The sequence below is a fragment of the Panthera tigris genome, chromosome A1 (genome assembly GCF_018350195.1).
Source record: "Panthera tigris isolate Pti1 chromosome A1, P.tigris_Pti1_mat1.1, whole genome shotgun sequence".
NCBI lineage: Eukaryota > Metazoa > Chordata > Mammalia > Carnivora > Felidae > Panthera > Panthera tigris.
The window spans coordinates 196,935,954-196,958,351 of NC_056660.1; the positions used below are offsets into that span (position 1 = coordinate 196,935,954).

The 22,398-nt window shown below is 44.9% G+C and overlaps 1 protein-coding gene across 1 annotated transcript in view; it reads left to right on the forward strand.

The window, feature by feature from the left end:
- The window catches only part of HTR4 (5-hydroxytryptamine receptor 4), a 49,935-nt gene extending 31,891 nt beyond the window's left edge, over positions 1-18,044 (forward strand). Inside the window, exon 6 of the mRNA XM_015542691.2 lies at positions 17,954-18,044. Coding sequence (XP_015398177.2) covers positions 17,954-18,044 — 91 coding nt within the window. The remainder of the gene's footprint in view (positions 1-17,953) is intronic.
- Positions 18,045-22,398: the final 4,354 nt, after the last annotated feature.

Below are 22,398 nucleotides of genomic sequence, written 5' to 3' on the forward strand. Positions count from 1 at the left end.
GTGTTGGGCTCTGCACTGACAGTGTGGAGCCTGCCTGGGATTCTCTGTCTCCCTCTCTCCTCCCCTTCCCCCCGCCTCTCAAATAAATAAATAAACATTAAAAAAAAAAAAAAGGAGGAGGAGGAGGCATAATGCCAGTGTATGGGCAATGGATTCTAAGAGGTTTGTCATTTGTATGAACTGATTCTTAGTGGATTTGGGGCCAGCTTCTCTCTCCTTGTCACTTCTTTAACTTGGCTCTATAGTTGTTCTCCCCATCCACCAGTCTGCCTTAGTCTTATACAAGAGTCACTTTGCCCACTCTACGAAACTCCCATCAGACATAATGGCAGAGAAGGAAGAAATCACCCAGTGAGAAGACATTGACTCCATTCCTACTCAAGTCAGGGACAAGACAGGTTGCCTCATCACCTGTGCTGTTCAACATTGCATACAAAATCCAAATGACAGAAAGGAGAAATAAGAAGTATAAAACTTAGGAAAAAGAGCAAAGCTGTGGCTATTTATAAACAATATGGTTATTTAGTGGGAAAATCCCACAGTAAACTGAAAATGAAGACATGTCACAAGGATGTCCAGATACTGTATAACTAACTCAACATTCAGCGATTCTTACATACTAGAAATCACCAGTTAGAATGTGGATCAGGAAAAATACCACCATCCACAGGAGCAGTCACTAAAGTTACTTAAAAAAAAAAAAAGTGCAAAATAAAAATGTAAGATCTTTATCGAAGGGAACTTAAATACTTTCCTAAAGGAGAAGTCAAAGATACTGTGAAGGGTTCATGGCGGAGAGCAGAAGAAAAAAAAAATCCAGATTTTTCTTTTGAAACTACAGGAAACTCGTCAGAAGCCTAGGTTTGCAGACTCTGAAAGGTGAGTTATTAGGTTCCGAGTAGGTTATTAGGTTTGATTCACTGTAACTGTGCACGGGGCATCGACTTGCCATGCACTGTGTAGGGGGGTGGTAGAGAAAGAAAAATGAGACTCGGTATCTCACAGAGCTCACAGCCTCACTGAAGAAAGAGACACACGAGCAAATAATCACAGCACAGTGGACATCACCGGGATCGTGCGCAAGGTTTACTGGGAGCTGGAGGGATTGCTACCTAACCAACAGTTTCCTCGTCGTCACTGATGAGGGTCCCCCGATCTCTGCTTGAATTCCTGCAGTGGGAGGATTGCTACTTGAAGGGCCTGCTCAATGGTTAGGCAGCTCTAGAATCTAAAAGGTCTCCTTCCATTGAGTTGAAATCTTCATCCCTGTGACATCTACCTGCGGGCCCTAGTTCCGCCGTGAGCAAGAGAAAACAAGGCTACATCGTTTTGCTGAAATGACTCCTCCTGTATGCTTTGCATTAGAATCCCCTGGAAACGGAGTCAAAACACACATTCCTGGGCCCCATTCACTGAATTGGGGCACGTTGGGGAAAATGACATTTTTGCCAAGGTGATTCTCACCTGTGTTAAACTTTGAGAACCACAGTCTCTGATCCTCATGGATTGGAATGGCCCAGTGTATGCTGACTTTGGTTGTGCTTCAGGGTTATGACACATACCATATAATTCTTCGGTCCTTTCAGAGTCATAGTTTCATGTGATGTTAACTAGTGAAATTCCTTTTGAAGTGGCCTCAGCTCAGCCATTTTCAAGCCAAGTGACTCTGGCCACTTGGGAGGCAAAGTGTGATCCTATAGATTGTGACCACGTACCGGGACAGGAGATGGGAACCAGCCCTACTGATGTGATTTGGAGTTCATTGGGGGTTCGATTCTGGAGTTCTCTTTCCGTCGGATGAATGTCAAGGATCTTGCCAGTGCTGTTCACTGCTGCCTGAGGAGTCTCCTCTCTGAGGAGAGCCTAGTAAAGGGCCTGGCACGTTGTGAGGCTTGACAAGGGGTAAGGGAATGTTTCTGCCCCTTTCCACAGGCTCGCTTCTCTTCTGTTTGACTGTCTTTATGGAGAGTAGCCCTCGATGGTCCAAGGCAGAGTAAGGATTTGTGGCATTGAGTGTAACCTTAGAACAGAAATTTTTCTCTACATGAAATCCACTGAGGATTCCATTGTTGGCTTCTTGGGTCAATAATCCCTGGCCTGCCTGTCTCACTACCTCATTGTGAAAATCAAACGAGGTAATGGAGGTGAAATTGCTTTGCTAACTGCAAAGCTCTGTCCTCAGGGGAGAGATAATGATGTGATGAGAACAGACTATTTATAAGTTAGGTAAATAGCTAAGACTGCATGCTTAGCAATGCAGAGATGGCATGCAGAATTTAGCTTTGGGGATGGATTTCTCTGCTCCCAGGCCAGGCTGAGATGACTCCCTGGTTCTCCAGGTTCAGACCTCACCCAAAGCTGGGACACTCACCTGGCTCCTCAGAAGGCTGAGAATTTCGGCCAGCACTTCCCAAAGAACTTCTTGTTTGTCTGACTTGGCTCTTGGCTGCTGTCCTCCATTACCCACCGTCAATCTGCCTGATAAACAGGGGTTTTTTGTTGACTTGGGGAATCTCTAGGGCTGTGTTGTCCTATAGGGTAACCATTGACATTCCAAACACTCAGTAGCCGTATGTTATAAATAGAATACTTTCATTATTGTAGAAAGTTCTACTGGAGAAAACAACTCTAGAGCTCTGTGAGCCTTCTGTCTGGAATAAGGCAGCATATGCTTTCCTTCGGACTTATGAAGTGTTATCAACCAAAGCTCAATAATAAATAAGGCAATTCTGACGGATGCGCCATATAAGTCTTTGACATTTCCACGCACAATATATTCAGGTTTAAATAGGGAATCAATAGGGGAGGAAAATATGAAGATAGAGAGAAAAAGAAAGTGAGAAAGAGGCAAAGAAAACTAAAAACCAGTAGGAGAAAAGCATTTTTTTTCCGGGCTATTACTTTTTGTTGTTTCCTTGATAAATAACAATGGTCAGAAGTTATCCTTGTATTTAGTTGCTGTTTAATTATCTACTACCTGTGCCCCCAGCCGGACTGTCAGTACATAAGGGCAGGTAACATGTCTATTTTATTTCCGAAAGTTCCCCGAGGGTATAGCCCTTTGCTCAGTTAATACCCTTATTCGTTGAATGGATGGACGCTCTTATCAAATCCCGTTAACCACCTGGAATAGGTATACTCAAATAAGTTTTCACCACTTAAAAAAAAATATTTATGAATCCCACAACCGGAGTCCTTGTTTTTTTTTCACTGTGCTGCTGCTTCCCAACTTTCAATCTCAACACACCAGAATTCCCCTTTTAAACAGAGGTTTTCACACCGCAGTCTAGATTACCCATGGATGAGCCAATAATTTAGGTGTGCTCTTACTTTGGATCCTGAGAGGTTTCGGCTAATGTTGGAAAGCTGTTTGACATTTAACAGCCATTTTGTGGCCTTTACCTTGAACTCCGGAGGTTACAATTGGATTCAACAGTTAGCTCATTGTTTTGAGCCAGTGCAGACTGAATCTGGGTGAATTGAAGATGGTTTGAGGATGACCTTGCCTCATATCCTGCAGCCTCCACCAGGGCTAGCTGCATAATTTGCAGGGTCCCTTGGTCAAAGGCAGATAAGGCTTCCACTGAAAGTATTAATATGTAAAGCCTTTTTTTTTTTTTTTTTTTAATCTGCAGTTTCTCTCTTAACTCGTCATGGCATATTTTCTTTGCTATTTACCTGTCCTCTAGTAGGAAAGTAAAATTTAATTTTAAATTGTTAGCAAAGATTTACCATTTATAGTACCCAAAGCCAGTTTTAAATGCAAACATGAGAGCATTTCACTTGTATGGAATCACCAAAATGACACGAACCATGCAAATCGTATTTGACAATTCAAGGGTGCTTACGGACTTTGTTTTTACCAGCCAGTGCACAAAACTCATGCAAGTGTTTGTACCTCACTTCTTGAGAGTACACACATTCATTCCGCTAACACGCTACCTTCAGCTAACTGATGAGTAAAGAAGGACTAAAAGGGAAAAGAGCCGTAGTTGGCCATATCTCATCCTTTCTTTCTCTGTTGATATTTTCAGCAGATGTGGTTGGCAAATACAAGATGATAGAGGGTTTTTTGGTGGTTCCCCCTCCTTCTTCGAGCAGCACTGCCTTCCTCCTGCATTTGCCAAGTTCTGGTCAGATGGAAACCGTGACCTTCAGGGCTGTCTGTGTTCCCAGTTAGTCAGTCGTACACGTGTTGATATGAAGCATGAGCGAAGGATTCTAGTGGACCTGTGATCTGTGGGAATTCAGTAAGACTCCCTGGTAAACATATTGTAGAAGTTGCTGACCAAGAGACGATGGAAAACAGGAAAAACACTTTCTATACATGATGTGTTCACCTTGTATTTGCTCTGAGGCATACTTTAGGCATGGCGAGTCTACCAGAATCCTGTGCTCATGGGGTATCATTAACGTTTTGAGGCAGCAAGGAACTATGGCGGACACACACATGCACCTATAGCCTGTGCTCGCCAGTGCCCCAGATATCACTGGTGCATGTTCCGTTGTCCCTCCGACTTCGTAGGTTCAAAGATAAACTTACTAAGAATTTCAATATGGCAGCAAACAGAGCATTAAACCAAGACCTGGGTTTCTGTCTGGCTGCACTGCTCACACAGCCAGGAAGCTGGCCTGTCCCTCGTCCTTCCCAATCACAACCTAAAGCAACCTCTCAGGAAACATTGCTCTTGTTGAGAGAACACCAGGAAAACAGAATAACAACATCAGAAGAGCTCCCCTTAACCTGAAGTTTAGTAATCAAGTGGCTTAAGCTGCCCTCCAGGATGCCCTCTTTCGGGCCGAAGTGCTGAGGCCTAAGCATTATTCCCTCCACGGAGACATTTTTCAAGGAAAAGTTCCCACCTCTGACTTAGAGGGAGGTGAACTTGAGTTATGAAACCAAAAGCATAATGGCTGTCGTGCGGGGGGTTGGCACACCTGGGTTTTAGTCCTGACACTTGTCATTTGCTATTGATACAAATGTTAACATGTGACCAGACATTTCTGGGTCTCTGTTCCTTCATCTGTAAAATGGGAATACTATGAGAACCCATCTCCTAGGGCTTTTGTTAAGGTTAAATACGAGACTGTATGTGCAGAGCTGAGCCCAGCTCCTCTTACACAGAAAGTGCTCCATAAACGGAAGCTGGTGTAACTGCTGTTATTATAATTGTATATATAACATCATTCATATCTTGGTTAAACAAACTTCTCCAGTTATTTTTTCAGCTTCCTGATAAGCATTTCGTAAGAAATGAGTCAATAGAAATCTCTGTGCTCTCTAAACACTGCTCCCACGCAAGGAATGCCGCCCTCCCTCGACTGGAAGAAAAACCAGGGATGAATTAAATTAAATTAATCACACTGTTTATAAATAATTGTTTAAGCAACAGGAGACAAGACTTGTTTCCTGGGTACATTATGCCTCGTGCTGAACAGTCGGGACTGTTATTTTGAATATGCCTTCTGGCTTTTAAATTACCTGTCGGCACTTCCCTGACCCAATCTAAAACGTGCTAACCATGCCGAACAAGCTGCGTACGTTGTCTGTGCCTTTGGTGTTCCTCTTTTGCTCTGCAGGTGCTGGACTTGGTGCTACGGTGTTGAGGTTCCGTGTACCAGCCCTCTGAGACTGGCGCCCACAATAAAGAGGGGTCAGGCATGCCACTCTGCAGGGCAGACTTCAAAACCACACCCAGCTCCAGAGACGCCCAGAGTGGTCCGGGGTCACGAATGGAGGCAGGATGGTGTGGGGTTCCGACCCTTGACCCTGGATCACACTAGAGCTGCTTGAGAGCTGTTAGTACCTGAGCCTGGGCTCCACTGGTAGAGATTCTATATAAAGGGTCCAGTTGGGGACCAGAAATGCTTCTGTTTTAGGAGGTCAGGAGTACTGCAGTATTGAGATCCCTTGGTTCGGTGGCCAGAGCAGGGAGCCTGTGTCGATCACCAAGGAGTCATTGTTTCTTTCAGCACCAATAGAACAGGGAAGTGCCTTCAAGTTTAGGCCTCGTTCCACGTCTTAAATACTGAGCTAGTGCGGGCATAACCCATTAGTTCTCAAATGGGGACAATTTTGTAACCCAGGGGACAATTGGCGATGTCCGAAAGCATGTTTGGTGCTCCTGACTGGCGGGGGGCTACTGACATCAGTGGATTTTGGCCAGAGATGCTGCCGAAGCTTCCAACTATGCATAGGGCAGCCCCCGACCCCCTTGCAACAAAGAATTGTCTGGCCCAAATTGCAACATAGTGCTGAGGTTGAGAAACCCTGCTTGAAACGGATTCTCTGGGCTTCGCAACATAGACTCTCCTTACCACTGACAGGCGACAGCAAGAGGGGTCTTTTACCAGCGCCAGGGGACAATGTATGCTTTTACCTGCCCACTGCAGTGCCCTGCACCACGCGACTCCTCTTTGTTTTTCGTTTTTTTTTTTTGTTTTGTTTCTTTATTTGGAGAGAGACCGAGAGAGTGCAAGCGGGGGAGGGGCAGAGAGAGAGAGGGAACCAGAGAATCCCCAGCAGGCTCCGTGCTGTCAGTACACAGAGCCCGATGTGGGGCTGGAACTCATGAAACCGTGAGACCATGACCTGAGCCAAAATCAACAGTCGGACGCTTAACCGAACTGAGCCGCCCAGACACCCCGCCACGTGGCTTCTCTTAACTCACATCCATTCCCAAGATGAGACAAGTTGAAAAAAAACCCAAAACCCTGTAGAACACGATAACTGGTGTCAGTTCTGCGAAGCAGGGCCCGGAATTTCTGTGGTTACGGTGCCGGCAGTAACCTTGCTGAAAAGCCCTTTCCACCAGGCAGGCTCTGTGAGCTTGTTCTCTTACAGCATGTACTTGGCAGGGACACAGCCCTCCCGATTTAGTCGGAGCAGCTGTTCAGGAAGGAATTGCCTCCAGAACACTCTAAGAGACCCACCAGAAACCCATACTCCTTGGAAACGTGTGTTCGGTCCACGGTGTCAGGATGCAGGTCCCTGGCCCATAGAGGCGGTAAAGTTCCATCTTATACTGAGTGTCGACAGACTGGAGTGTGTCCAGAAAAGGGTAAACACCATGATTTCCCTTGCAGAATTCAGGACCTAGGAGCAACAACGTCAGGCACAGGGGAGGCTGAGCTTAGAGCTTAAAGGAAATCATGGTCATCAGCATTTTTTTTTTATTTATTTATCTGAGGACCGTTACACGAAAAGGGGATCTGGCTTGTTCTTCAAGGTTGCAGGGAGAGAAGTAGGGACAAAAGACTGAAGTTTTACGAGTTCGTATTTCAGCACAACATGGCATGGACTGCCTTTCTAGGGTGTTCCTAATAAGGGGATTAAAGTAGACAAGAAGTAGAATAAAATAGGAGAAATTGGGACAACCACCAGTCACTTAGAAGTGGTGATCAAGGGGTGCCTGGGTGGCTCAGCCAGCTGAGCGCCCAACTCTTGATTTTGGCTGAGGTCATGATCGCATGGTTCATGACATTGAGCCCCACATTGGGCTCTGCACACTGACCACATGGAGCCTGCTTGCGATTCTCTCTCTCTCTCTGCCCCTTCTTGGTGCTCTCTCTCTCTCCCTAAATAAATAAATAAACATTTAAAAAAAGAAGTGGTGGTCAACATTGGTCACTGGAAGCGTTGAGTTGAATGAGCATGGCGGAGAAAGGGGCGGGAGGTCTAAGGAAACGCCCTCAGATCCCTCCTTTGTGGCTGCGTGAGTTACGGAACCGCAAGAAATCCTCCCACAGTGCAGCTACACTCGAGAGGGAGCAAGACCTACCTCAGTCATTTTATTTCATTTGGTTGGAGCTGGAGACTTTCTGGAAAGACGGCCAGTGGGAAGAAATGTGCCAGAGGTAGTAGTGTTAATGCCAAGGGCCATTCTGTTTTGGTTTAGGATTCTTCCGGCAGCCTGTGGACGGGAGGAAGTTTAGACGTATCTAAGGAAGAAATTTATCCCCAGGCTGTATAGATGCTCCGTGCTACATAGCTGATTCAATGCCTGTGATTCCGTGTGAGGGAAATATTGTCCCATCCACCCATCACGATAAATTTCTATCACTTGAGCCCTTAATATGAACATAGTTACTATTTAAATATGTTTAGGGAGAAGGAGCCCTAGGCTGAGATTAGAGAAACATCCCCCTCAATCTGGTATTCATGTTCTTCATTTCTCGTATGTCAGGGCCAGGACTTCAGGCTCTGGAAACAGCAAGGCAATATCCCAACCTGGGAGGAGCCAGAGTACTGTAGAGCAGTTTAATATCATGACCAAATGCATAGGACTTGGTATTTGACAGACCTCAGTTTGACTTCAGGTCCTGCCACCTTGAAGCTATGTGACCCTGGGCAAGTTACTGGCCCTTTCTGTGCCTCAACTTCTTCCTGTTCTAAATGGCCCTTGCTCATAAAAGTGTTGTGAGGCTTGTGTGAGATACTGTACATATGGATCCTGGAACACAGCAGCTATTGATAAACTGAGTTCTCATTGTCAGCATCAGCATCTTTCGAGGCGAAAAGTCAGAGACGCAGGTTAGCAGAATGAGCCTCCTGTCACGCGAACGCTGGTTCGTTGTCAGAACAGGTGGTGGAGGGAAGCACTTGGGTGCCAAAGTCACCATAATAGCCTCCTGACAAGGGGCAGGATGGTTCCTGAGCAGCAGGCGCAGAAGTACTTCACCTTCAAGTATATGGGAGCCGCGGCGAACGGAGGCATGCAGCAGGTTCTAGCTGCCGTTCTTCTAGAAGCACTGTGACGTCGTCTCCAACCCCTGCGCGAGGAGACCCAGTGAATAGCTTCTGGTTATAGAAACAAACAACTGTGTGTGTGCTCTGGGTTAGATTCAAGCCAAGAGCCAAGAACCTCCTTTTCAGAAAATGATCTCTGAACGTCTCGTCTTGTTTCCATGCCTCTGTTAGGTTATTTTTAACAAGATTCTTAGAAACACTTCACAGTTAGAATTGTTCTTGGAGAGCCTTTTATTCTCTAAGAAACGAGCGAATCTGTGTTTTGATCAACATGACAAACAAATATATTTGGAGCCTGCTCCTCTTCCTTTTATTCTTTTCAGACTTTCGTTTCCTTCGCTGGCTGGTATAATGTAATTTGTTCCTGTGTTTGTGAATTGGCCTTGCCTGCTTTACGTTTCTGCCTCTGGAGAAAGGAGTGTGTGTGTGTGTGTGTGTGTCCATGTGTATACACATACATCCTGGGCACACACACCTATACATATGTGATTGTCACATATAATAATATATGTCATATATTGTCGTAATATAATATATCGTCACGTATAATAGCCAGTTGCGTTAGGAATAATTTGGTTTCCTAGTCTGGACGTTCCCCCTCGCATTTCTCCTTCTCCTCCTCCTTCTCTATCATCGTCATCGTAAGATCTACCATTTACTGAGCACTGGTTTTTATGCGAGGCATCTATGTGGAGTGTATCACATGCACCATCTTACTGAATCTTTAATATACTCTATGGAGCAGGTATTATTATTTCCGTTTCACTGATGAGGAAACTGAGACTCAGATTAATTTGGCCAGCGTCTTACAGCTGGTGAGGGTTAGGACCAGGATTCTCACGCATGTTCGTCTGATTTCGAAGCCCTTGCTGGAAACCACCAAACTGTGCTCCTTACTAGTGAACGGAAAACCCTTGAAAGAATATAGAATTTTTGGTTCTTGGACATCAGAAGGGCTTGAGAAGTGATCTGACCAAATATTCCAGCTAATGCAGTGGTCTCTTCTGTAGCTTATCTGATAAGTGGTTTTCAATTGCCCCCCTCATGAGAGGCAGTTCATTATTATTCAAAGCAAGGCATTTTATTGTTGGAACAGCCCTAGTGGTTGCAGATTTGGGTCAAATTTTACTTCTCTATATCATAGCGTCATCAAAGCTTCGAGTTTTATAGCTGGAAGTGATAACAGAGCTCGAGCAGTCCAGTAGTTTTTAAACACATTTTTGCAGATGTGGAAATCTTTTGTTCAAATGGAATCTTCCTTGGACGTGTAAGCAATAAAGTATAACTGCTTTGATCACAACAGGTGCTTATATGGGGATGTGTGTGCACAGAGCCGTGACCATCGACCCCATCCCTCCAGTGTCTCCTGTGGCCACTCCATGGGGTTGGTAGTCTTGTTAAGAGATGCCTGAAATAGACTAGCGAACCCAATATTTTACAGAGAAGAAAATGAGGCTCCAAGATGTAAGATGTTTAAGACGATTCTGCTGTATGAGCAGAACAAAGATCTGAATCCAGGTCTCAGAACTCTGAGTCCTTCTCCCTGATTCATTCATCTCTTGCCTTTTTATTACATGCCTAATGTGGGTCAGGCACTGTTTCAGGCAGTAGGGACACAGCAGATTTCTAGATAGGCAGGATCCCTGCCATGAAGGAACTCACAATTGAGATTTTATCATCCCATTTCTTTTTGATGGTTTGAGCCCTTGGAAGCAGACACACACACACACACACACACACACACACACACACATAATCAAGCCATCCTGGGCAACTTTCTCTGCATTCAGGCCAGTTTGCCCATGACTTGCCAAAAGAATGGACTCTAGAACTGAACTCAAGGCTATTCACGTATTTGGTGATTTGAGGGTGACCTTTTCTTGACACTATTGCGAATTCTAATTTATTTTTTCTGCCTCTGATTTTCTTTGGGGACAATGTGTAGAATATAACCAGAGAGAGACAACCTATTTCATATGTAGCATTCAAGACGATGGAAAGGCCATTCAGACCTGTGGGATTTGAAACTGTAAATGCCAGCTGGGTTGAGTTCTAATAGAACAACCTTGAGCAACATAGTGCGACTTGTAGTGGACAGATAGTGAAGGGCATAGAAAGCCCTCCTGGCCTCACCCGACCTGGTTGTCCAGCTCATTTCCCTCAACTCTTCCCCAGCCTAACTCCCTGCGTAATAAGCGTGCAAGATCGATCAGTTTTCCGCAGATAGTGAGTTCTCCCACCTCTGGATTATTTCTGCTGCCTTGAATGCTCTCTCTCTCTCTCTCGCTTTCCTGCCTGGGACAAGCCTACTCATTCTTCAAGGCAGCGTTCCAACACGAGCTCTCTAAACTTTCCTGGTCCCCACCCCCTCAATCTCTGAGCAATAACTAATCACTTCCCCCTCTGGGCTCTCTTACCACCTGCTTCTCCTCTTGAAGCTTAGTTAACCCCGAGGGATCGGAAGTACTCTTATGCACCTGACACATTCTCTACTCACCTGGGCAGCCTCCCAAGAGCAGGCCATTTTCTTACCCGCAGGGGCTAGGACCCGAGGGTGCCTGTTGACGGAAGGTGCACGTTCAAGGTGCATGCTGGTGCAGTGAGACGCCAGTTAGATCACCCGGTTCCGATCCTGGCTCCACCTGGTGACAGATGTTTGACTTGGAACAAGTTACTCGGCCTCATTCCAGTCAACCAGAACCTGCAAATAGTAGCACCTGTGTCAGGAGATTGCTGTGAAAGTTATGTAAGGTAACCCACGATGTGTTTAGCACAGTAAATGGCACATAATAAATAAATTTTGGCTGTTTTTCTTGTGGGTCCGCACTTTTAAAGCATTTTCTCCTAGATATTTTCAGGTTCAGCCACATTGAAATAGTTCAGCAGAAAAAAGCTGTCAGTCTGATCCCCCAAAGACTCAACGTTCCGATCCTTTTGTTGGTCATTTAGGAACTGTGGTAGGCAAGGAGGGGGGAAAAAGGTCTCACCAGGAGAATGGTTTGACCTCAGTCATCTGCGCATATGAGAGGTAGGGCGAGAGGTGCCTCAGGATTGGAACAAGCCGTGCCCACTGATTGACCTTGCACTTCGGCATACTGAAACACAGACACATCTGAGGCCAGGGGTGGGGTTAAAAAGCTCTGGGAATACATTGTGTCCAGAGGCAAAAGTTAGTTAGGCATTTCAAACTGTGCAAACTCAGCTATTTGGGTCTTTTCGACAAGTAGCAGAAAATAGCAGGAGTGCTGGCCTGTGGTTTTAGAGCCATCACCCTGCAGACGCATCACTTTATGTCCTTGCCAAGACTCTGTGTTCACTGCAAGTCAGTTTTCCCATCTGTCTGATAAGAACTTTCGTCCCTTGCCTGCTACTTTCACAACTTCTACTGTATCGGCATTCTACCCATGCTACTATTTATTTATATTTACCTTTAAATACATTTTTTTTTAATGCGTACTTATTTATTTTGAGAGAGAGAGAGAAAGAGAGTGTGATCAGAGAAGGGGCAGAGAGAATCCCAAGCAGGCTCCGCACTGTCAGCACAGAGCCCTACGTGGGGCTCAATCTCACGAACCGTGAAATCGTGACCGGAGCCAAAATCAAGAGTCAGATGCTTACCCAACTGAACCACTACCTTTAAATACATTTTTAATCTGAATAAATGTATTTGTAAAGGAAGCTATCATGACCTCGAATGCAAAACCGTATAGAGAAGATTGTTTTAAATATAGTGCAATGAAAACAAAACCAGTTATTATTTGTATAAATTATGGTCACTAAAATTTGACTTGATCCCATTGCTTGCCAAAGACTGTGAGCCTAAGGCCTGCTCTCCATGTGTTAGGTATTAGAAACTTGTTAAAGCCAGAGGGGGCACCAACTGAGTCTTTTTCTTTAAAATAGGCAGAATGATCTCCCCCCCCACTCTCAAAAATAAAAATAAATAAATATAAAAAATATGTATTTAAAGGGGGTGCCTGGGTGGCTGAGTTGGTTAACTGTCCAACTCTTACTTTCAGCTCAGGTCATGTTCTTACGGTTCGGGGGTTCGAGCCCCACATCTGGCTGGACACTGTCAGTGCAGAGCCTGCTTGGGATTCTCTCTCTCTTCCTCTCCCTCTGCCCCTCCCCTGCTTGTGCATTCAAGCATGTGTGTGTTCTCCCTCTCTCAAAAATAAAAGAAATAAATACTAAAAATATATGTTTTAAAAATAAATAAATAAAAATAAGCAGAATAAGTTAAAGAGATATCAGACACCCTTACTATGATTCAGATTATTTAATTCTGTGCCCACTGTTTGACACATCCCCTGTGGATCACACCCCATGTTTGGAAAATACTGGCTCTTCCATAGTCAAGATTGTATTGTGGTTGATAATGAATCTAAAGACAAATGAAGAAATTGACCTAGGGCATTGCCTTTTGAGCAATCAAACTTACTGATAACATAGTGCAAGCCTGTGTGTTCACTGTTTATAGACAATTCAATTAGTTTCAATAAGCTAATTGTACCCAAGGATTTTATTTTTCCATCACATAAAGAACACATTCCAAACTTCGCTCTTTGCATATTTTTTTAAGTTTATTTATTTCGATAGAGAGTCGGGAAGGAGCAGAGAGAGAGAGAGAGAGAGAGAGAGAATCCCAAACAGGCTCCACCCTGCCAGCTCAGAGCCCAACTCAGGGCTGGAACTCATACACCATGAGATCATGACCTGAGCTGAAATCAAGAGTCAGATGCTTAACCGACTGAGCCATCCAGGTGCCCCTCCTTTGCGTTTTTAACTTCTCATTTTTATGATTCATTGCCAAGTCTTATTTCATCATCAGTGTCATAAAAAGCCAGAAGTGCCCCCTGATCCACTTGGCTAAAATGCACTGCTGTGTGCATTTCAGTGCTTCCATTCCGATCTCTTGTGGACCACCACTGAATGCCTCATGTTGTAGCTCTGACCCTTCCCACTCACCTGTACTTTCCCTTTGAAGCCCCCTAAGTGTCTGGCCCAAAGCACGGCCTCAGGTGTGAGTACAATACTGGATATCCACCTGCTCAGAGAATCTTCTACTCCTACGTGCATAGGAATTAGCTGAGAGCATTTTTTTTTTTTTTAATTTTTTTTTCAACGTTTTTTATTTATTTTTGGGACAGAGAGAGACAGAGCATGAACGGGGGAGGGGCAGAGAGAGAGGGAGACACAGAATCGGAAACAGGCTCCAGGCTCCGAGCCATCAGCCCAGAGCCTGACGCGGGGCTCGAACTCAGCCCAGAGCCTGACGCGGGGCTCGAACTCACGGACCGCGAGATCGTGACCTGGCTGAAGTCGGACGCTCAACCGACTGCGCCACCCAGGCGCCCCGAGAGCATTTTTTTTTAAGAAATGAAGATGCTTGCTCTCCCCACCCAACCCCTGACCTCTCACCCCTGCTGACAGAGGTCAGGAGTGGATCCTGGGACTCTGTATTTATTGTAGGTTCCCAAGATAATTCTGATACACATAACCTCTGGACACCACCTTGCGAAAGATGACTTCGCCAGTCTCCTTCTTCTGGAACACAAGTAATTGTAGGTCTGTTTCATCAACTGTTCACTTTCAACTTCGCCACAAAACTCTTCCCTGCACACAAATGACTTCCACATTCCCCGGTGGACAGGGTTCCTAGTTTGGGAGGCAGAATGCTCGATTTGTAGTCCTGGATCCCCCTCTCCCATCCATCAGCCCATGCCCCTACATTGACCTTCTTCCTCTTCTCACATTGAAATGATAACCCCATACCCTCCTATCTTAATGGATTTGTGTAAACGATTAAGTATGGAAAAAGATACGAAAATGCTTTGTACATCGTAGGCGATTTTACTAAAACCACCAAAACAAGAAATGGCACTTGAGGAACTCGCGTGTTAAAACGTCGGAGGTTCTTTCTTAATGAGGTTTTCCATCAGGGATTTTGAGCGGCTCTGCCAATGTTTTGCCTAAGCATATGTTTGAGGAGAGACAGTTGTGGTCTCGCTGCATTCTAAGTTGTGGCATGTCGGCTGTCCTAGCCCATCCTCCCCAGATACATTTAACAGCTTTGCAGGGTGATTTCACAGATTCAGAAATTGAGGTCTTTCAGCTTCTTTAATACAAACCAAAAATTAGCCTCCCCGTGTTTCCAGCGAAACCTCTTCCCTCCATACGGAATATAAAGTATCAGATACTAACAATAGGATATTAAAAGCCAAATTCAAGCAATTAGCCACAGCTTTGGAGAGCAGTCCCACACGTAGCTGGTGCCCAATCAGAAGGTCTGGATCTGTCACCCACCATCTCTGCCTCTCATAGAATCAGAATGTCAGAGCCACAGAGGATCTTCTAGATGATCCTCCTCCTCATTTAGCGAATGGGGAAAGTGAGGCACACGAAAGGGAGTAAGTCATGAGAGGAGGCACGTGCGGATGAGCGGTAAAAAGGCGTTAGTTCCCAGGTCCCTGCGTTCTGGCTTCCATTCACCTTGCAATACTCTGTGCATTCATGTAGCCTGAAGAGGAATGCAGACATCCAACAGTGGTTCCATGGTCATCTCGATCTTTATCTCTGACGCTCTGGGAGGATTGTATGAGAGAGCCAGTGTAACCTTGAGAAACGCTTCTCGGAGAACCTCCTCCATTCTCCCTGACTGCTCTGGAGCCTTCCGCATACCTGACTCCGTAGCTCTTGTTAGCCCTTATCTTCTGCACGTTGTCCGTCCTCTGTCCTCATTTCTGTGCTGTCTCCTCACCCAGCTCCTCTCTTTGACTATGCCCTCCTGACTTTTCTCCTGCCTTTTGCAGGACTTTTTTCCTTTTCAGCTTTGTATCCCCAGTTCCCCATCACGGAATATACATGTGCCACTTGGCAAAGATTCTCTTTTAGGGGGCAGGAGGGGTCTCCAGGAACGAGTCCTGTGTTAACATCCCAGTCGCACTGTGTTTCAGTAAAAGGAGGAGCCACATCACCCTGCAGCCTTCCCACAGGTGGAATAGATACAATACAAACCCCTGCACATGCTCCTTTTACCTTGGAATCTGTCACAGTGGGACAAGGAAACGCTAGGGCAGCAGCACGTGAACACTAGACTTAGCTATGACAGTTCTCGAGACAACGAGTGACAATATATCAGGACAATTAAGAGCACAGACTTTGGTATCAAAAATGGCCTAAATGTAAGGTCTGATCCTACCATTTATTAACTGAGTAAATTTGGGGAAATTGTTTAAACTCTGTGAAACTCGGTTTCCTCGTGTGTTAAATGGGCACAAAATACACAGATTAATACACATATAACACGCTTAGCCAAATGCCTGGCTTGGTTTTATTGTTGCTGATGGTGGAAATAAAAAGTGTGATAAAAAAGGAAATGTGGCTAGTGGGAAATGAGAAACCCTTCCTTCCTTCCTTCCTCCTTCCTTCCTTCCTTCCTTCCTTCCTTCCTTCCTTCCTTCTTTCTTCCCTTGTCTCCTTCCTTTGTCCTTCCTTCCTTCCTTCCTTCCTTCCTTCCTATTCGTTTTTTTTTTTCTTTTAATAGATATGTTTAGTGATCAAGACATAAAAATGGAGGGAGGTATATGAAGACTTGAGGTTGCATCTTGAGTTATCTAGAGAGCTTTTACTTGAAAATAGCATAGAAGAAGGAATATATAGCCAAGGCTGAATCAAAGCTATGTTCAGAGCAAGTAGCAAATCCAGAAATAGTTAGATCTCAATATTTAGGGAAGAAATCTTGCATATTCTATTGAAATAAGAATAGTCTTCCATCCGGAAAGATGAGAATATTATAGGGAGAAGGTTGCCGTCCAGGATTCATGAAAAATATTTAACTGTCTCTGAGCCAAGATGTATTCTATCTCAGGGGATTAAAGGAGCTAGTTGATAAGATCTCTGACTGGTGCTCTTTTGAGGGCGGGGGAAATGAGGGCAACCTGGAGGGAGACTAGTAAATATTGCCCCAGTTCTTAAAAAAAGACTAAAGCTAGACTCCAGAAACGGTAGACTCATAGCTTGAAATAGACCTTACCAAAATGCTAAGACAGCTATTACACAAATGATTTGTGAGCAAGAGTCAGCGTTGTTTCATTAAAAAAACAATTCATGCCAACTAATTTCATTATGAGGACAGATTTACCGCGGGGCAGATTCATTTCTGCAAAGCCCTGGATAAAGCCTTCCATGGGTGGGTTTATTCTCAGGCCCAATGAGTGTGAGCTGTTCCCGGGGAAGGCAGTCTGTGCCCGAAACAAGTCTGTTTCAGCCCTGCCCTAATCAACGGGGTCGTTTTGTTTTTGTTTTTGATCCTCCCTGAAGACCAAAGAGCTAGAAGGCAGAATGACACTAAACTGAAAGGTCTAGGTAGCAATAAATTATCTGATCTTCCGTGTGCTTGTGAAATCCTTAAAGTCTAGTTGGAACAGGTGCTAAATGGTCGCATCTTGAATGTTGCGATTGTTATGATTTAGAATGACCTCAATTGACTAAAATGATACCAAACCTATAAAATGAAATTTATCTGAGACTAATGTAATGGCCTGTATTTTGGCATAAATAGAATAAAATAATAAATAAATAAATAAACACTCTGCACCCATTTAATAAAGAACCACAGGAATTGACAGCTCTTTGTGTCAAAAAGATACAAATTGTTAACAAGCTCCCTGTAAGCCTAGAGCAAGTTGCCATTGTTAGTGTTGACTACATTCATACAGAAGTAAACTGATGATGAAAAGTGCATGATATATACAAGTCAGGCTCCCTGTGTAGATTTGTGCTGGTTCTGGGTACCGTATGTCAAGAGAGATCATCATGATAGGGATTGTTTTCAGAGAACGGTGCTCATTATGAGCAATAATCTGGAAACCATAATATATAATGAACTATTAAAGAAAATGGGAATGTGTAGCCTGGAGAAGAGAAAATTTGGAGGATATAATTAGTAGAGGGAAGAATTTTGAGTGGGCCCCAGAGGGCACAGCAGTTCCACTGGGTGGAAATTGTACGAAGGCAGATTTTGGCTGAACGTTAATAAGTTCTTTGTAAAAACTAAAGTTGTTCAAAAATAATAATGGCCTGGCCGGTCAGTGGAGATTCCCGAGTAGGGGGTAAATGACTTGTGTGGCACAAGGGGCACTCCTGCGAGATCATCGGGGATGTCCGTTCCAACTCTGAGGTGCTATGATCTCCCCTCTCCAGGGATGCGGTGGAGTGTGGTGGCCAATGGGAGAGTCACTGTCACCCTCCAGCAACTTCTTCCTTGGTGGCTGCTCAGCCCAGTGACACTTAGGCCCCGGGGCAGTGACTCAGAAGACAGCCATCCCTCGGAGAAAGGGCAGATTCTAAACTGCTGCTTGTGTGGGACTGCACCTGCCATTCTCTCCACCGTGTCTTACGCCAGGCAGCCCACGGCCACCAGGGATTTCCTCTGGGGCTTCAGCAGGTGGCGCTGGAGGGAGTCAGGGGACAGGACAACCTCCTTGTTGCCTGGGGTTTCTCCTCCAGAGATCCCCTGTGAAGGGATTTTTTTTTTCATTCCCCAGCACTCCCTCTTCCTGGCGTCTCGCCCGTGCCTCACACTCTCTGTTGTCCCCAGTATGTCCCCTTACTGTTCCTGGTTTGTCTCTCTCATGTTCCAAACACGATCGCCCGCTGTGTCCTATCTCAGTCATAGATGTCTCCAAATAAGCCTTCTTTGCTGTGTCTGCTCACAGACGTTGTCAGAACACATCCTCCCCACGCCTGTCTTGGTCAGAGCCATGTTCCAAAAGCACGCGTTACTTGCCTGTTCACATCTGTTACGGCCACGTTCAAAGTGCTTGCTGTCTCTTCCCCGTCCTGTGCTGTGCCAGATACCAATACACTTTCTTTCCGGTGTCTGGGTCCAAGCGTGCATCCTCCTGGCCAGCCCCCATGTCAGCTGCAGACTTCCCCTCCCTCTTCCTTAAGTCCGGTGTCCATTTATGTACCGTGGAAGAGACGGGAGCAGAGGGCTCTCGGAGGAGAACGGTCTCTGTGGCACCCTTGCAGCTTGGCCGAAGACGGCTTCCTCCCATGCCGTGGCCTCGGGCCCTGCAGCTCTGAGATGCTTGCTTCCCTCTTGGACTAGAACCGGGCATCTTCTTCTAAAGAGCCTTGTGTAGGGCCACCAACATCGCAGTGTGTATTAAAGACTTTGGAATCTTTCCCATAGACCTGTGGCGAAGCCCACGGTAGCAGCTCAAAAGCCTTGAATCTGGCCTTGTTGTTCCCAGAGAAGACTGTGGGCAGCTCGCACTGCATAGGAGCGACACTCACTGCAGCTCCCCAAGTGCAGGAGGGCAGGACTGAGCAGTGCTGGGGTGGGAAAACAGTGCTTGACTTGGAACCGGGGACCCCAGTTCCAGCCCTGGCTCTGCTCCTAACACGCTGTGAGATCTTGACCCCCGCCCTTCCATTCCCAGGCCTCACTTTCTACGTCCGTGAACTGAAGTTTGAACTCGGGGATCGCCAAGATCCCTCTCCATTTCTAGGACCACAGGATGCTGCTACAGCCGTCAGCTACCTCGAAAAGCCATGGCTTGCCTGCCTTTTGACTCTGTTTCAAAGGAGCTACCCTCTTCATCTGGGCCTTCTAGACCCATGGTCTTGCCAACTTTGCCCTTCAGATTAACCTGGATGTCTTTTCTTCAGAGCTGAGTCCTTGGCTCTTGCCAACTGCCCCAGAGGAAAGGTCCCAAGGCAATAAACCCAACTGTGTCACATGAGCCGTGTGAGGTTTTAACATTGATCTTGGCTGTGATTTGATAGCACCCCAGGACTTTATCCTACACGTTGATCCTGCTGCTTAAGACGTGTCAGTTATCATTTCCATTGATGTTGACTTTAGTTCTGGAATTGAACCAGACAAGAAAGAGCCTGGAATAAGGAAGACAAAGAGACTGGAATAAGGAATAATGAAGAGAATAAGGAAGAGAAGATTGCCCCCAAACCACCCAGATGCCAAAAAAAAAATATTTCTCTGTCCGGTGAAGGCTTATATCGGGGAGAAAGTCTTGCCTTAGGGAAAGGGAAAACACATCTAAAGAGCAGTGTCCTTTAGATAGAATTCCTGAATGCTGTTGAGAAATATCGCACCAATGCTGAAATGTTCCGTCTGTAGACCAGAACTCCCGCTGATCAGTGGAGATCAGATTGAACTGGAGATCTCATCCCATCCAGTAGGAAGACAGTTTATGTAAAGTCATGACTGGCACCTTGACTCTGGCCGGACCAACCCCCTTTCCTTTTGTAAGTCCCTGTTCTCTGCTGACTACATTCAGGACTTGGGGGGCAACCACCCTCTTGAGGATGCTGGTTTCTTACAATACAAAGGAGGGAGCAGCAAGGTTCTGAGTCCCAAGGTCCCGAAGCCACGATGATATAGCCAAAGTCTCTGCTCTGACTGCTGCGCGTGCTGCCCGTCGCCTCTGTGAGCACGGATGTGTGGATGGGTGTAGCCTAGAAGCGCCATGGGCGCTGAATTGTTGCTGACTCGCCTCAACCTCGCTGGCCTCTGAAAGAAACTCTCTCGCCTGCTTCGCAACGTTGTTGTGGAGATAAGTAAGATCGTTTTTGTGGAAACATTTCATACATCATCAAATGCCATTTTGTATGTTCACGATTCCTTTGGATTACTTTGGATGCTCCTGGGCTCTCAAGGACTAAGAATTTCTTCATCAAAATGTGAACCAATCTAGAGAAGGAGCTTCCCATGGTGAAACACAATACCGAGGGAACACCTTTCGGGGGTTCTTCCTTCCGCGTCTATCCCTCCTCCTTTGGTTACCGCACACACCCACACTGCAACTATGTACATTACAAGCACTTCTCATTTGAAGGAGTATTGTTGTTCTCGAAGTGGAGGAGTCAGTGGAGAGGGATGGTGACCACAGACTAATTTTGGTAAAAATGAGCCTCACTTTCATGGAACCTCAAAGTCACATGAAATTAAATTCAAATGCCTTTTTGCCTTGAAAGCATTCATTTGGAGAAAAAAACGACCTGGGTCATCGAAATTATCCCCATCCTGTAAATGCTATTTATACACACATATATATATATATATATATAAATTCTGTGAAAATAAAAACCTCAAACATGGACTGATTATGAATGAGCAGCTGAAAAGACTGTTATATAAAGTATATACTGAGCTACTGAACCAGATAACTGAGATTTTATTTCTAATCTGATAGTCTATGTAAATTATTGTGAATTATGGTTTAATGCTATTTAGTAACCACCTAAATTTTGTTTACATTTTGAAGAAAGAATTACAAGTGGGGCCACTCTTATAGTTTATAATGCACTGAGTGGTCTGTGTAATCAACATGTAACGTATATGTGGGCCTGTTATATAGAACATGGAACTTAATTTTATAATTTCAAAGAATTACAAATTTTAATGATGGTTGTATCTTTGGTTTTATGAAATTATTAGTTATACCTATGATTTATTTGAACAAAAGCTTTGAAGGTACTGGGCTCCCTCTAATCTGTTTCTATGGAAAGCATCATCGACTTTATGAGGATCTACTCTTTGATGCTGTTCCCAGGAATGCATTCTTGGAAAAACAGGAACCTACATAGACTTGTTTTTGTAATAGATAAATTCTATTTATTAATAAATATTGATAAATTACACATATGTTTATACTTATGCATTCTGTACATGTCTAGATAAATTATACATTGAGGGAAATCTTAAGTCTCAAAACTAATAACTGAATTTTGAATCTGTAATAAAATGCCGAAGTCAATCCCATGACTCACTTCTGTGGAGCTTCTCTGTCACTTTGGTAGCCCAGCCCGTCTCTTAGAAGCTTTGGGTGTTTGAAGCTGGAGAATTTTCCATCTCTAATATCGGTTTCTCTGAAGGTAAAACCAGGAGCCCAGGACCCTTAGATAATGTGCTTCTACGTTACTGCACCTTTGTCAAGGCCTCATGCACTAGGACAGATTCCTCTGACATGATCATCCCAAGAGCAGACAATCGGGAAAAATCCAACCCAGCCACCCTCTGGGCATACGCTATAGAAGCCATTGAAGGCAGTGTGACACCTGTATATCCAGAGGTCGTGGATTGAGGTTATTAAGCATGTGCTTCCTTACTGAAACCGTCCTTGATGTCACAAATCATCCAAGAGTCTGGAGTCTAGCTCCCTTTCCCTGGAGCCACTAGGATGTCAGGCCTAGAGCCGGTGTCTATGAAATCCGGGCTCAATCTCTTCTGAGTATGGGCAATGGAAAGACTGCCATAAGCATTCAGGGGCAGGGTACTCATCTCAACTCTTCTGTTTAATCCTTGGGGCCTCCATCATCTTACATATAAAATGCAGAGGGTGGACAAGAATTAGGGTTTCAAATCAGAATCCTTTTGTCATACACAAGTTTACTGGGAACCCCACTGCACATAGGTCAAAGTAGAATGGGGAACATAGTAGGTAGATTTCAATCCCTCATCTCTACCCATTAATATTGTAACATAATCATTATTATAGAATGATTATAATATACAGTATTATATCTATTCTATAATAGAATGATATCCCTGGCAGGAGCCTTCTTTGCAGCCTAAAACCCTAAGCAGCTGGGTCAGGCTTTTTGTTCTAAAATCCGTGATG